Source organism: Pelophylax lessonae (assembly GCF_965119305.1).
Source record: "Pelophylax lessonae genome assembly, chromosome: 8".
NCBI lineage: Eukaryota > Metazoa > Chordata > Amphibia > Anura > Ranidae > Pelophylax > Pelophylax lessonae.
This window is the reverse complement of record NC_138775.1, coordinates 940455-956901: the sequence shown is the minus strand read 5'-3', so window position 1 is coordinate 956901 and position 16447 is coordinate 940455. Positions and strand designations below refer to the sequence as shown.

General features: G+C 50.2%; 1 protein-coding gene across 1 annotated transcript; it reads left to right on the top strand.

Moving 5' to 3' along the window:
- Positions 1-12077: 12077 nt before the first annotated feature.
- Positions 12078-15917, top strand: LOC309561685 (uncharacterized protein; the record flags this gene model as incomplete). Its single annotated transcript, XM_082265673.1, has 3 exons — positions 12078-12702; positions 13411-13983; positions 15820-15917. The coding sequence occupies 3 exons, from the start codon at positions 12078-12080 to the stop codon at positions 15915-15917; spliced, it is 1296 nt and encodes a 431-aa protein (XP_082121799.1).
- Between the last annotated feature and the right edge of the window lie 530 nt (positions 15918-16447).

Below are 16447 nucleotides of genomic sequence, written 5' to 3'. Positions count from 1 at the left end.
AGCGCAAGGGTAGGCATTAGCGGGACCTTAAGGGTCTTGGAGATGAGGGAGGAGATATCGGCCCAAAATGCGCTAGGGCAGCTCCATAGCATGTGGATCAGTGTACCAGCCTGACCACAGCTTTGCCAGCATTGCAGAGAGGCCTGCGGGTTAAATTTAGCAATCCATATAGGTGTGAGGTACCATCTGAGAGGGATTTTATGGGTCAGCTCCCAGAGTCCAGAGATCTAGTGGCTTTAAACATAAGAGAGAGAGCTTTTTGCCATTGGGAGATTTGGAAGGAATTGCCAAAGTCTTTTTCCCATTGGGTAAAGGGAGTAGTCTTAGAGAAAGTGGTTTTGTGATTGAGAAAGTTATAAAACAGGGAGATACCTTTATCCTTTGGGATAGGTGATATAAGATATTGAGCTAAATGCCAAGGGATAGACAATGGCTGGTATTTAGCATTACGTAGGAAGTGGCGTATTCTGATGTAGGTGAAGTGTTCCTTGAGGGGGAGGTCGTACTCAAGTTTGAGGGAACGGAAAGTTTTCACCGCCCGTCCCACCATGAGGTCATCGAGGAGTGCTACACCTTGGGATTTCCACATCGAGACGTCTAGATCTGGGATGATCACCGCTAGGGCAGAAATAGAAAGGTGAAGGAGTGTCTGGGTGCCCGAGGCCATCCAGTGTAGTACCAAGGCTTCCCATGCCGAAGTAGTGGCTAGTATAGTCGGGGATAAGTGGAGTGACGTACCTGAGGCATATTTGTACTCCAGGAGATAGTTCAGGAGGTTCCCTCAATCGTTGCCCAACAATTGTCAACATGTGGATGAAACCAAGCTCTCGTCTGGGCGAGGATTGTGGCCACATAGTAGTCTTTGAGGAGGACATGTCCTACACCACCTGCACACCTATAGAAGAGTATTTTTACATGGAGAAGACCAGGCTGCTCCTCTGCCGCAGTGGATCACTTTTCAGCACCATTTGACAGGCCTGATAACTATGAAAATGGTGACTTACCACACAGCAATTGCATGGCATTCATTTGAATGGCTCGTGTTCAGTGCCCCCCAAATGTGGCACACAGGAACATTTCCCCATCTATACAGCCATGGGCAGCTTCATGACCTGGTATAGGTGGGTGGTTAGGGGGGAACAGGGGGAGGCTGTAAAACTGCGGCTCCACCACATGCTTCTAGCACCCCTGACCGCCTTAGGAATGAACCCCAAGACTGACTTCTAGTAGATAAATTGTTTGACTCCCATCTTACTTATTTCTATTCCTTTTCTTTTTTTGTGTGATTTGGAAAAAAGGGCAAATCTCTAACAGTCTTCTATAACTCTTCTCCTGTCTATACCTATCTCTTGGAGGATGCCCATTGTCTATACCCATCTCTTGTAGTATGCCCATAGTCTATACCCATCTCTTGTAGGATGCCCATTGTCTATACCCATCTCTTGTAGTATGCCCATAGTCTATACCCATCTCTTGTAGCATACCCATAGTGTATACCCATCTCTTGTAGTATGCCCATAGTCTATACCCATCTCTTGTAGCATACCCATAGTCTATACCCATCTCTTGTAGTATGCCCATAGTCTATAACCATCTCTTGTAGGATGCCCATAGTCCATGCCCATCTCTTGTAGTATGCCCATAGTCTATAACCGTCTTTTGTAGTATGCCCATAGTCCATACCCATCTCTTATAGTATGCCCATAATCTATACCCATCTCTTGTAGGATGCCCATAGTCCATACCCATCTCTTGTAGTATGCCCATAGTCTATGACCATCTCTTTTAATATGCCAATAGTCTATAACCATTTCTTGTAGTACCGTATGCCCATAGTCTATAACCATCACTTGTAGTAAGCCCATAGTCTATAACCATCACTTGTAGTATGCCCATAGTCTATAACCATCACTTGTAGGATACCCATAGTCTATGACCATCTCTTGTAGGAGGATCAGTCTATGACTATCTTGTGTTGTATGCCCATAGCATATGACTATCTCTTGTAGGATGCCCATAGTCTATGACCAATACTCATAGTGGTATGTCCCTAGTCTATGATCATTGCTCGTAGTAGTATGCCAATATCCTATGCCCATAACTTGTAGTAGGCCCATAGTCTATAACCATCTCTTGTAGGATGCCCATAGTCTATAACCATCTCTTGTAGGATGCCCATAGTCTATAACCATCTCTTGTAGGATGCCCATAGTCTATAACCATCTCTTGTAGTATGCCCATAGTCTATGACCATTAGTCCTAGTAGTATGTCCGTAGTCTATAACCAATACTCGTAGTAGGATGCCCAGAGTCCATAACCATCTGTTGCAGGATGCCCATAGTCTAGAACATTCTCTTTTCGGAATGCCAATAGTCATAGTGTATGGCCATCTCTTCTATTATAATGTCCAGAGTCTAGACCCATCTCTATAAGTAGTGTGCCCATAGTCTATAACCATCTTTTTTCCTGCTATCTGTGAACCTGCTGGGGAGGATCCCCATCACTTTACTGTCTTAACAATAGGTGTTGCGGGCAGTGATAGGATGAAGTCACCCAAATCCCAGAGTGGAGAGGCCAAACTGCACTTTCCGTAAACCTACAGGGGGAAGCGGGGTGGGGGATGTCTGAGTGTTATGACCTGAGGGGTAAGAGGTGCATGGCACAGAGAGTGTAATGAAATAGGATGGGGGGAGATGGGTAAGAGGAAAGCTCTAGAGGGGGTAAATGGACAGTAGAATGGATATGTAAAGATGGTTTGAGGAGGAAGAGGGGTTTGAATTTGGAGGTGCTGTGCTCTGGGATGTAAGGTAGGGGGCGGAGGGGCACAGTTACCAGGGAGGGAGGTGTGTGGGAGATGTGTGACTGGAGGAGGAAAATGAGGTGCCAAGAAGCTCCTGTGAGTAGGCGTGAGGGTGAACTCTAATAAAAGGGGGTCGGAGGGAGATGCTGTGACCAGGCGACCTAATTAATTTTGCCATAAGCTTCCATCAGAGGCATATTCTGCCACTCAGACTCCTGAAACTAAAGCTGGATACACACTATCCAACTTTTGTTGGTAGATTTCCTTCAGATTTACCTTTTCCATGTGGTGCAAGGGCTGGCCAGATTGTATACAAATGTAAAGTGTTTAGGTTTGACCTCATATTATCTGGTTTTGGTAAGTCTAAAGGAAAAAGTCTTCAGAAAATCTTATAGTGTGTATGGCCCATAAGAGTTCCTCCTCCGATGCTGCTGACCCCACTTCTCACAGAGGATGCCAGCAAAGCCTCCATCCCCTCCTGCAGTAGTCAGGGCTGGTGATCAGCCTGGGCCAGCAGCTGTCCCTCCTGTTACCCACCCATCACTGCAATGTGGCTGACGTGTGGAATTGGGGTTCAGGGTACTTGCAGCGGTTTTGTTTCTGGAGTCAGTGACAATATGCAAGCTGCCTGGACTGAGGTGTACTGACATGATGGCAGAGCTGTCAGCACACCTCCATCGGGAGACTCCGGCACATAGAACTCACCCTCACACAATTTAGCAGCACAGTCCAGGGATTGATATGGTGGCAGACTACCCAGGAGTGGGCACCGCTGCTCCAGACTGGCCAGCAGCACTGATTAAAATTGCAGAAGAGGGAGGTGAATTTGCAGGCATCCTTGTGAGGAGGGGGTCAGCAGCCTGGGATAGGGGGTGAGGAGCATTGGTACCAGGCTCACCTTCTGCTGCTTCCAAATTACAGGAATGGAATGATGGCACAAACCCCCCCCCCCCCCCACCATATGAAAACACTGCACCTGGGGAACGTGCCCCTCAGCCTCCATTTGTCACAGGGAAAGGAAGTAAGGAAAGAAAATCTGAGATCCCATTAGGGTAGGGGGATGTTCTCACTTTCTGTTCTGGTGACACCTCATGTTCAAAGTGTCACAGGGAAAATCTTCTAACCCTTTACCATCCTTATCTAAAAAACCCGTGTTGGCTTGTCAAGGTCAGGCTGACCCAGTGCCGGTGAGATGTGATGGACATTCATTGTGTGGTAATACGAGGCAGAAAGCGGGAAGTTTACGGAAAGAAGGAAATGAGGCTTCATAGTTACATAGTTACATAGTTACATAGTTAGTGAGGTTGAAAAAAGACATCAGTCCATCCAGTTCAACCTATGATGTGTGTGTGTTTGCTTCACGAATGTACAAATATTTACAAAAAACACAGAAACAAAAATCAAGTTTTCTTATTAAAGACACAAATGGAAAAAAGAAAACAACAACTAAAAAGAATAGCGCACCTCCCCGAAATAACCAAATTTTTGCTGCATTGCCAACTTCAGATCAGGGCTCAGGTGGGCTTACGTCTCTTCAACGAAAGTCAGTGAGCTGAGGTCTGTATTACTGAGAGTATCAGGACAATATCCCCCGGACAATATCCCCCGGGCAATATCCCCTGGGACAACATCCCCCCGGGACAACATCCCCCCGGGACAACATCCCCCCGGATAATATCCCCCGAGCAATATCCCCCGGACAACATCCCCTCGGGCAATATCCCCCCGGACAACATCCCCCGGGCAATATCCCCCGGGCAATATCCCCCGGACAATATATCCCGGACAATATCCCCCTGGGACAAAATCCCCCGGGCAATATCCCCTGGGACATAGGGTTAGAAGGGGGATATTGTCCGGGGAGGATATTGTCTGGGGGGATGTTGTCCAGGGGGGATATTGTCCAGGGGATATTGTCCGGAGGGGATATTGTCCGGGGGGGGAGATTGTCTGGGGGGATATTGTCCGGGGGGATATTGTCCAGGGGGGATATTGTCCGGGGGGATATTGTCCTAGGGGGAAATTGTCCAGGGGGGATGTTGTCTGGGGGGGATGTTATCTGGGGGGGATGTTGTCCAGGGGGGATATTGTCCAGGGGGGATATTGTCCAGGGGGGATATTGTCCAGGGGGGATATTGTCCAGGGGGGATATTGTCCGGGGGGATATTGTCCGGGGGGATATTGTCCGGGGGGATATTGTCCAGGGGATATTGTCCGGGGGGATATTGTCCAGGGGGGATATTGTCTGGGGGGATGTTGTCCGGGGGGGATGTTGTGCGGGGGGGATGTTGTGCGGGGGGGATATTGTCCGGGGGGGATATTGTCCGGGGGGATATTGTCCAGGGGGGATATTGTCCAGGGGGGATATTGTCCAGGGGGGATATTGTCCGGGGGGATATTGTCCAGGGGATATTTTCCGGGGGGATATTGTCCGGGGGGGGATGTTGTCCGGGGGAGGATATTGTCCGGGGGGATATTGTCCCGGGGGATATTGTCTAGGGGGATATTGTCCAGGGGGGATGTTGTCCGGGGGGATATTGTCTGGGGGGGGGATGTTGTCCGGGGGGATATTGTTCTAGAATCATTACTGAGCACCCTTCCACAAGGGGAATAACCTGCAGATCTTCTAAGGAGAATTTTTATCTGAATTAAACAGACATTCCGACTCATCGGACGGAAGGATTCAGGAATGTGTATCCCAAAAATGCCATTTAGGCCTTTCTAAAACTCGCGGTAAGGGTGGCGCTCGGTCATATTCACTCGGTCCAGTACTGGGGCACAGGTAACGCGGTCCTTCAGCGAGCGATACGCCTGGTTGCACTCTTTGGTCCACCTCTCCTCTATAGATTCTCCCTTCCACCACGGAAGTTTGTGAAGCTCCTGATTGTCTTTCTGTTTATCTGCCGCCACGTCTCGCAGAAGTTGGGTCAAAGGCTCGGACAGTTTGGCAAAGTCCTTGTAAAAGTGCTGATAGAACCCACAGAACTCAAGGAAGCTTTTCAGCTCGGAGGCAGTTTTGGGTTTTGGCCAGGCGGACATGGCTTTCACCTTCTCTGGTGCGATTGCGATCCCATCACCTGAGATCAGATGTCCGAAGTAACTACAAGAAGGAGAGTAGAAGCTGCTTTTATCCAATGAAACTTTGAAATTCTTTTCCTGAAGTCTTTCAAAGGTTTTCTCCACCCGCATTTCAATTTCCTCTAAGGTTGTCCCAAAGACAATGAGGTAGTCCAAGAAAACGATGAGATCGGCCATATGCAGGTCCTTCATGATGTGTTCCATCAGTCTGTGGAAGGTGACCAACGTGTCGCAATACCCAGGCTGCATCCTTTCTGTCTCATAGAAGCCAACTGGAAGAATGGCGTAAGGCTTCTCCCTCTCCCCTGGGTACATGGGCACTTGGCCCAACTTACTCACTATGCCAAAAACACTGAACCATTTGCTGCCAGCCAGGCGGTTCAGGGCGCTTTCGATCGTCTGGTCAGTGAAGAAGTCCGGGATTTTACGTTTGTTGTACCAGTAAAAGTCCATGCAGAATTTTACTGTTTTATTGATTCTGGTCCCTTTAGGGGGTCTCTGAATGGTTTGATGGGGAGGGATGATGCCGGCATTGGTCAGATCAGTGAGCTGCTGTCTCAGTTCTTGTACTTCTTTTTGGGGAATGATTTTGTCCCGGTCTTTAAAGGGCTCCTCCTCGGTCCAGAGAGCTTCCCGTCTGCCAGGAGGAAAAGCCATTGCCGAATCCAAGTGTCAGCTGTGACAGAGAGTCCTGGAAGATCAACAAAACAAAGATGAAAATTAGCGATGCATGGTGAATACACAGCAGGAGGACCTGCGGAAAAAATGTCAAATCTGATCTCCACATTGTCCTCCAATGATCTCCGGGCTCCTCCCATCACCCTGGAGGGAACCCCACACATTGACTTCCTGGAATTCTGAGACACAGAGTCACTATGCCCTGTGAGGAGGCCCTGCTGTGTCACACCTTTCATAGAGCCTGTCTGCTGAGAGGAGGAGTCTCAGGAGGTGGGGTCAGGCCAGGCAGCAGGTACCATGGGACATGTAGTCCTTAAAAATGGATGAAAAGCATTCTGGGAATGCAGGAAGTTGTGGAAAGAGGTGGGCAGCAGACAGGCAGTGCTCACACTATGAAAGGTAACCTTAGGGTGGATTGTCAGTAATAAGTATTGTTGGCAAAACTCCCAACTGTCCCAGATTTCCAGGGACTGTCCCTCTTTTGGAACAAAGTCCCTCTCTCCTATAGGATAGGCTATATAATTGTATATAAAATGCACTATTTATCTCCCAGTGATAAAACTTTCCTTCAGTTTCCAAATTGCTGCGTTTGTAAATGTAAAAAGCCAATATAAAGGAATAGTGGTGGTAAAAAAAGCATTTGTTGGTTTAACTAACTTTTTTTTTATAAATCCCCTTTAAGGGGGGTGTGGCAGGGGGTGTGTTCTATGCCTACATACTTTTGCTAATAGGTGTCCCTCGTTCCCATCTCAGAAAGTTGGGAGGAGTGTTGTTGGTATTGTTGTTACAATGCTGTTGTTATACAATGAGAGTGTATGCTGTGAGCGGAGATCTCCTTTAGGGAACCTCCCGTTTTTCTCTTGTGGGTGATAATCGCAGCGCAGGGGGGGGGGCAGGGGGGCGGCGCCGTGCCTTTTCACAATACAAGGCGCTTTATCCTTTTTTTTCTAAATTGTTACAAAGTGACATTCCAATGATCTCTATGCTGGGCGGCTCTTCTGCCAATCACAGGATCACACAGAGTGGCGTGAAAGAACTGGTTGCAGTCAGCTCCGCCCCCCTGCCGGTGTGGAAGTGGGAACGGGGCACCCAGAAAACCATTGTTCTTCTGCAGCACTTGTGTGAACCGGCCCTTAAAGCAGAACTCCCTCCAGAAATAACCAGATAAAAATAAATCGCCCATAAAAAGATAAAATAACAAAACCAGCTGTTGTGGCAAAATTCTGCTTCAGCCCAGAGATCCCCCCTCCCCCTTCCAGTCTGACAGCTAATATCCTTCAATTCACTTCCTCTGAGCCCAGGTCATCCTGGACCCACCCCCCAGCCTGTGACTGGACAGTGAAAGGAGAAGCAGCAGCACGGTGACAAGCTTATCTCTGTCACTCTGCTCCCCCCCCCCTTCCAGTCTGACAGCTAACATTGTTCAATCCACTTCCTCTGAGCCCAGGTCATCCTGGACCCACCCCCAGCCTATGACTGGACAGTGAAAGGAGAAGCAGCAGCACAGTGACAAGCTTATCTCTGTCACTCTGCTCCCCCCCCCTCCCCTTCCAGTCTGACAGCTAACATTGTTCAATCCACTTCCTCTGAGCCCAGGTCATCCTAGACCCACCCCCAGCCTGTGACTGGCCAGTGAAAGGAGAAGCAGCACGGTGACAAGCTTATCTCTGTCACTCTGCTTCTCCCCCCCCCTCCCCTTCCAGTCTGACAGCTAACATCGTTCAATCCACTTCCTCTGAGCCCAGGTCATCCTGGACCCACCCCCTAGCCTGTGACTGGACAGTGAAAGGAGAAGCAGCACTGTGACAAGCTTATCTCTCTGTCACTCTGCTCCCCCCCCCCCCTCGTTGCACAGCGATCTATGAAATTTCTGGCCCCAAATCCCCCCCCCCCCCCCCCGCTGCCTTCTTGGAGACATCCGGGTCCCAGAAGACAGGGGGACCATTCAGAAATCTCAGCATGACTCGCGCATGCGCAGTAGGAAGCAGGCTGTGAGGCCCAAGTCTTCACTTCCTGTTTCCCTTAGTGAAGATGGCGATCAATGAATCAGTTGGGTGTTGACATCGCTGGATCCCTGGACAGGTAAGTGTCCTTACAATAAAAGTCAGCAGCTTCAGGATTTCTACCGGATTTGTAGCTGCTGACTTTTATTTAATTTTTTTACAGGGTGGAACTCTACTTTAAGCTTGAGGTAACCATTGGTTACATTTATTTGTTAGTTCCCTCTAGCGTTCTCTAGAATTGTTACATGGTATCTCTTGTTACAAAGAAGAATCTATATCCTATGCTCCTCGGCTCCATCTAGTGGCCATAATGTGGTATTCTTCTACTACCCATAATAAAAGAACATTCGCTCACAAGAGAACGTAAACTAAAGAACATTTGTCTTTCATTTGCCCGTTTCACACAGAACAAATGTACATGCAGACTCACTGGACGAATGACAATTCTTCTATGAATAGACTTAGGGTTACAATGATATGAAGGTTTTATGAACACGTGCCAAAGTAGCAAAAACTGGGTTCAGGTATTAAGGTTTGTTTTACCTTCGTCATGAGGGGGTTAACAAGAAAACACAGGAGACGCGCAGTCTGCTTGCATCTGGAGACTTCCTTACAGCCAAAGCCGTTCCTCCACCGAATATTCACATCGAGCCATGTAGGGGATGTGGGGGCTCTCAAGAGGTCCCCTCCTCATATAGATTGGGGTCTCCTATCTAAGGAGGTCCAGTATTCATACAGCTGGGGGGTCTCCTATATCAGGGCACCCAGGAGGTCCTGTCCTCATACAGATTGGGGTCTCCTATCTCAGGGCTCCCAGGAGGTCCTGTCCTCATACAGCTGGGGGGTCTCCTATCTCAGGGCACCCAGGAGGTCCTGTCCTCATACAGCTGGGGGTCTCCTATCTCAGGGCTCCCAGGAGGTCCTGTCCTCATACAGCTGGGGGGTCTCCTATCTCAGGGCACCCAGGAGGTCCTGTCCTCATACAGCTGGGGGTCTCCTATCTCAGGGCTCCCAGGAGGTCCTGTCCTCATACAGCTGGGGGGTCTCCTATCTCTGGGCTCCCAAGAGGTCCTGTCCTCATACAGCTGGGGGGGGGGGGGTCTCCTATCTCAGGGCTCCCTGGAGGTCCTGTCCTCATACAGCTGGGGGTCTCCTATCTCTGGGCTCCCAGGAGGTCCTGTCCTCATACAGATTGGGGTCTCCTATCTCAGGGCTCCCAGGAGGTCCTGTCCTCATACAGCTGGGGGGTCTCCTATCTCAGGGCTCCCTGGAGGTCCTGTCCTCATACAGCTGGGGGTCTCCTATCTCTGGGCTCCCAGGAGGTCCTGTCCTCATACAGCTGGGGGGGGGGGTCTCCTATCTCAGGGCTCCCTGGAGGTCCTGTCCTCATACAGATTGGGGTCTTCTATCTCAGGGCTCCCAGGAGGTCCTGTCCTCATACAGCTGGGGGTCTACAATCTCATTCCTCCAGCACAGCCTCCTCCTGCAGACAATGTCCCCCTACTGCACACATCTCCTTCCTCTATGACACTTCCTCCCAGCAGCCTCTTCCCCTCCCCCACCATGCAATCTGTGGCATGCGTCAGCAGCACAGGATGATGGGAGTTGTAGTTTATTCCTGTAAGAAAGCAGGAAGTGACCCCTTTAGACATTTTTTTACTTTTAGTTGAGAATGGAAGAGAGATCTGTGTGTTTGTTGCAGAGAAGGGAAATGATTCTTCTTCTGGATACACAATGATCTTTGTTAGTAAACATTTCCTCATTACTTCCTGTATCCGATACTTTGTATTTATTTCACACATCAACACAAAGTCCAATCAGAAATGTTTTGTTTTGGGTGGAGTGGAGGAGGGATTAAGTAGCATTAACCCCATCACTGCCACCAACAAAGAGCCCCCATTGGCGGCAGCAGAAAACCCCCAACTGCCAGCTGCAACTTTACATTGATTCTATCTGAGTGTAAACGATGGTCCCAGCTGAGATCATTGAGAAGATTCTCCTGTGTAGTTCTGGGCTGATTCCTCATCGTTCTCCATCATCATTGAACCTCCATGAGGTGAGATCTTCCATGGAGCCCCAGACTGAGGGAGACTGACAGTTATTTTCTGTTTCTTCCAACCAACTGTTGTCACCTCTCACCAAGCTGCTTGGCGATGGTCTTGTAGCCATTCCAGCCTTGTGTAGGTCTCCAATCTTCTCCCTGACATCCTTGGACAGCTCTTTGGTCTTGGCCATGGCTTCAGGGGTATTGCGGCGTCATGCATGATGTGATGGCACGGGGTATCCTTACTCCGCACACCACATCAGGCATCATACCGCAGAATGAATGTATGTGATTGAATGTATTTATTAGTATGACCGGAAATGTATTGTAATGTAGTGTATTTATGCGCTGCGTCGCAGTACAGGGGAGAATGTACCCCGACAAAAGTATTGTTTTTTGTATATCTTTTATGCAAATAAAGATTACATTTTCAACAAAAAAAAAAATGGCTACCACCTCCTCCGACCCATCCCTCCCCACCCCCTCTGAGTCGGAGGTGACCCCACCTGCCCCTCCCCCCTCCCAGCCCCCCCCCCCCGCCCTGTCCTCCATGGAGGACTTCCCCACCCTGCCCACCGCCACCCCCACCCCCACCAGCAAGGGCCTGCGGGGGAAGACGAAGGAGAAATGCAGGAAGGTAAGGATCTGGCCCCCCCAGGGACTGACCTCACCCAGGACCTGATGGACAGCATCCTCGAGGAGAACGGCCTGAACCAGGACACCGGACAGGCACAAGAGGCAGTGGAAGAACCACCCCCCCTCAGGGGAGGTAAGTTCAGCCCACCTGCTAGCTAGCCCCTTCATCTCCTTTACATGATGGCAGAGATCTCCATCTTTTCCATTAATGTTAGGAGCATCAAGGATGCGTCTAGAAGACAGGTGGCGCTGACTTTTCTTTCCACTCAGCAGAGTGATGTCTACATGCTTCAGGAGTGTGCCCTACCCTTCTCGAGGAGGTACACTCATCTGTCCTCCCAGTGGACCCATGGTCCCTCCTACTGGTCCGGGGGTGTCGATTGTAAGTCTGCAGGGGTAGCCATTGTTGTCAGGGGTGGTCGTTTCACGGTTGACTCCGTCCAGGAGCTCGTCTGTGGCCGTCTTTTGGTCGTAGACGGCTCATGGGCGGGAGAGCCAGTTAGGCTCATCAACGTGTATGCCTCCCCAGATAAGAATGAGCGACTGGAGCTTTTCCAGACCCTGTGGACCCAACTCGTCACCACCAGGGCAGTAGTAATCGGCGGTGATTTTAACTGTCCGATTGAGGAGGATGGGCGCAGCTCCAGCATGTACGCAAAGCTCGACACCACGTCTAGGCTGCTCAAGGAGATGATTGCGGAGGCTTCCTTGAAGGACGCCGTGGGATCCATAGGGAAAGGTTCCGTGAACTATTCGTGGTGCCATCCAGATGGATCTGTGCGTTCTAGGATAGACTTCGTGCTCACCTCCAAGACAGTCAGACATCGTGGGTTCTCCATGGTCCCCTGCTTTTTCTCTGACCACAGGGCCATTCACTTTCGGGGTGACCTGGGCGAGGGCTTTGCCCCCGGTCCGGGCTCCTGGAAGCTGAATGGTACCCTGCTGGAAAATGAGGAACTGCTGGAGGAACTCAGGGAGGCCTACATTACCTGGAAGGAGGACAAGAGGTTCTTCAGAAAGGTAAGTGACTACTGGGAGTTTGTGAAAGTCAAGCTACGCAGCTTCTTTCAGGCAAGGGGACGCCAGCAAGTGTGTGCCAGGAAGAGGGAACTCAGGAGACTGCAACGTCAGATGCAGTCCCTGCAGGACCTTCACCACTGCGGCTGGGACGTTAGGCAGGACCTGGAGGACACCAAGAAGAGCCTGAAAAGACACTTCGAGGAAGAATCCAGTTACCTCGTCTTCCGTTCCAAGGTGGAGAATCTTGAGAAAGGTGAGAAATGTAACTCTTTCTTTTTCAGGAAACTTCACTCAGGACACACTCCCTTGTCTGAGCTGCGGGACGAGACCGGAACACTCCAGAAGGGGAAGGAGGCTGTGATGCAAGTGGTCAGCGACTACTACACCAACCTCTACTCCCCGAAAGAAACAGATATGGCTGAGGCCGACAGGTTCTTGTCAGGTATCACTAACCAAATTGATCCTGCAGGTATGTCGGCAATCAACGCCCCCTTGGCGCTGGAGGAGCTGCACTCTGCCGTCAGATCCTTTAGGCAAGGCAGGACCCCGGGCTGCGACGGTCTCCCAGCGGAGCTCTATGTAGCGCTGTGGGATCTCGTTGGCCCGGACCTGCTCGAGCTGTACGAGGAGATGGTGGTGGAGGGCAAAATGCCTCCGTCGCTGAGGGAGGGGATGATCACGATTTTGTATAAGCGTAAGGGGGAGAGAGGGGATCTGAAAAATTGGCGTCCCATCTCTCTCTTGAACGTGGACTACAAAATCCTCGCCAAGGTTCTGGCCAACAGGCTGAAATCTGTCATCGGACAGATCATCCACCCGGATCAGACTTGCGGCATTCCTGGTCGCAGGATTGCGGACAGCCTCGCGCTTGTCCGGGACACGGTCCAGTACATTCGAGGCCGCCGTGTGCACGCGGCCCTGGTCAGCCTTGACCAGGAAAAGGCCTTTGACCGTGTCTCCCATGAGTTTAAGTGCAGAGCTCTGCGCAGGTTTGGTCTTGGGGACATGTTTTGTTCGTATGTGAATGTGATGTACAATGATATTTGTAGTACGGTGTTGGTGAATGTCTGGAAAACTGACCCTTTCCCTGTTCTCTCTGGGGTCAGACAAGGCTGCCCTCTCTCACCTCTGCTTTTTGTTTGCTGTATAGACCTCTTTGCCGAATGCATCCGACAGAACCCAGAGATCAGAGGGATCACCGCACCGGGACTGGACAGAAGGGTTGTCAAGTGCTCACTCTACATGGACGACGTAACGGTGTTCTGTGCTGATCAGCGCTCCATCGACTCGCTCGTCCAGACCTGTGAGGACTTCGGCAAAGCTTCAGGGGCAAAAGTCAACTGCGGGAAGTCAGAGATCATGCTCTTCGGAAAGTGGTTCCTGCCTTCTTCTGCATCAATCCCTTTCAGCATCAAGGCGGACTTCATCAAAATTCTTGGAGTTTGGTTTGGAGCTGAGGGCGCAGCCCTGAAGTCTTGGGAGGAGAGACTGTCCAAGATGAGACAAAAGTTTGGACTATGGAGCCTCAGAGAACTCACCATCGAAGGGAAAACACTGGTACTCCGCAGCGAGATCCTCCCTGTGTTGCAGTACCTCGCCCAGGCCTGGCCCCCCCGGGTCAACACCTGCAAGGCCATCACCAGGGCAGTGTTCCACTTCATCTGGGGCTCCAAGATGGACAGAGTGAAGCGAGCAGTCATGTTCAAGGAACCCCTCAAGGGCGGTAAGGGCGTGCCCGACATCGCAACGTTACTGGGGGTGTTCTTTGCCTGCAACTGCATCCGCAGAACTTTGATTGACAGAACGTCGGACTCTGGAGGCAACTCCATGTCCCGTTTTTTCCTCCTGCCTCTCTGGAGGTCCCTTGGATGGGACAAATGGGACAGCTCCATCCCCTACAACTGGGACACTCCTTGGTACTACTTGGACACTTTCAAGTTCATCAAGGAGCTGGGGCTGCATGGAGTTAAGCCCGACTTGTGGAAGCCAAAAACTATCTACAAGTTGATCAGAGCATCGGACATTGCTGAGACTGTTCCAGGCCTCCCTTCAGCCACTTGCAAAGTGGTCTGGAGGAATGTTTCTTCAAAGAGACTCACCAACAGGCATAAAGATCTAGCGTGGATGGCTGTCCAGGGAGGGCTGCCACTCAGGACATTTATGCATGCCAGAAACTTGTGCAGATACAGGCACTGCCCCTTTTGTATCATCCACAAGGAAACGTCTTTTCACGTTTTCTGGGGGTGCTCATTTGCACAGAGCCTGTTGAGGGCCTTGGAACCTGAACTGAGAGACTTTGTTCCACAGACGGCCATCACACATTTCGCTGTGCTGAATGGACTTTTTCATGGTACTTTTACACAGGAGGACATTGACAGATGTCCATTGAGGACTGTTGCAGACTGGTACACAGTCTGCTCAGAGACTATAACCTGATGGATCTCATGGAGGAAGAGGAGGTCTGAAGATTTCCCCTTCCCCCACTCTCCCTTGTGTGTCTTTGTCCATTCAATAAAGCTTCGGGCCTGTGATTTCATTCCCCTCCCCTTACCCCTCTCTCCCACCCCCCATCACACCTGCTGCTTTTTTGAAATGTTATAGTATTGATACAGTTTGAGTAATGCACGTATATACAATGTTTTTAGTTTCATGCTTCAGGGGTATTGCGGCGTCATGCATGATGTGATGGCTCGGGGTAGCATTACTCCGCACAACACATCAGGCATCATACCGCAGAATGAATGTATGTAATTGAATGTATTTATTTGTATGACCGGAAATGTATTGTAATGTAGTGTATTTATGCGCTGCGTCGCAGTACAGGGGAGAATGTACCCCGACAAAGTATTGTTTTTTGTATATCTTTTATGCAATAAAGATTAAATTTTCAACCAAAAAAATGGTGGAGAGATTGGAATCTGATTGGTTGATTCTGTGGACAGGAGTCTTCTATACAGGTAACAAGCTGAGATTAGGAGCACTCCCTATAAGACAATCCTCCTAATCTCAGCTTGTCACCTGTATAGAAGACACCTGGGAGACAGAAATCTGCTGATTGGTCGGGGATCAAATACTTATTTCACTCATTAAAATGCAAATCAATTTATAACTTTTTTGAAATGCGTTTTTCTGGATATTTTTGTTGTTATTCCGTCTCCCACTGGTAAAATAAACCGACCAATAAAATTACAGACTGACCATTTGTCAGTGGGCAAACATACAAAATCAGCAGGGGGGGTCAAATACTTTTTCCCCTCACTGTAGCTACTGACAGGTGTGGTGTCCCTCTCTGTCACCCTGGTGGGGGGTGGGGGGATTCCCTATTACAACCTGTCCAAATCATGGTGTCACAGGCACAGGAAGTGCAGAAAACAATCTGTGATCCCATCCCATGAAAGGGGGGCTTACTTCCTGTTCCAATGATGGTGTCACAGGGACAGGAAGTATGTGAAAATCCGTGACTCCGCTCTGTAGATTTCCCCTCACTTCCCGTTCTAGTCATAGCCGGGTATCGCCGGTTATGGAAAAGTTTAATTTTTTTAAGTGTTCTATCCCCCAGGGAAGAAATTTCATGTAGTTCTCCGTCCCATCCTCCTATGTGCTGTAGAAGGCCAGCTATTTGACGCACAGTATACCCCCTGTCCTCCTAAGGCATGAGAGGCCCAGGCATGGGAGACCAAGGAATGGGAGGCCAACGGATGGGAGGCTTGAGGGATGGGAGGCCAAGGGATGAAAAGCCGAGGGATGGGAGACCGAGGGATGGGAGGCCAAGGGATGAGAAGCCGAGGAATGGGAGACCGAAGGATGGGAGGCCAAGAGATGAGAAGCCGAGGGATGGGAGCCTGAGGGATGGGAGTCCAAGGGATGAGAAGCCAAGGGATGGGAGACCGAGGGATGGGAGGCCAAGGGATGAGAAGCCGAGGGATGGGAGACCGAAGGATGGGAGGCCAAGAGATGAGAAGCCGAGGGATGGGAGCCTGAGGGATGGGAGGCCAAGAGATGAGAAGCCGAGGGATGGGAGCCTGAGGGATGGGAGGCCAAGGGATGAGAAGCCGAGGGATGGGAGACCGAGGGATGGGAGGCCAAGGGATGAGAGACCGAGGGATGGGAGGCCAAGGGATAAGGGACCGAGGGATGGGAGGCCAAGGGATGGGAAGCCAAGGGATAGGAGACCGAGAGATGGGAGG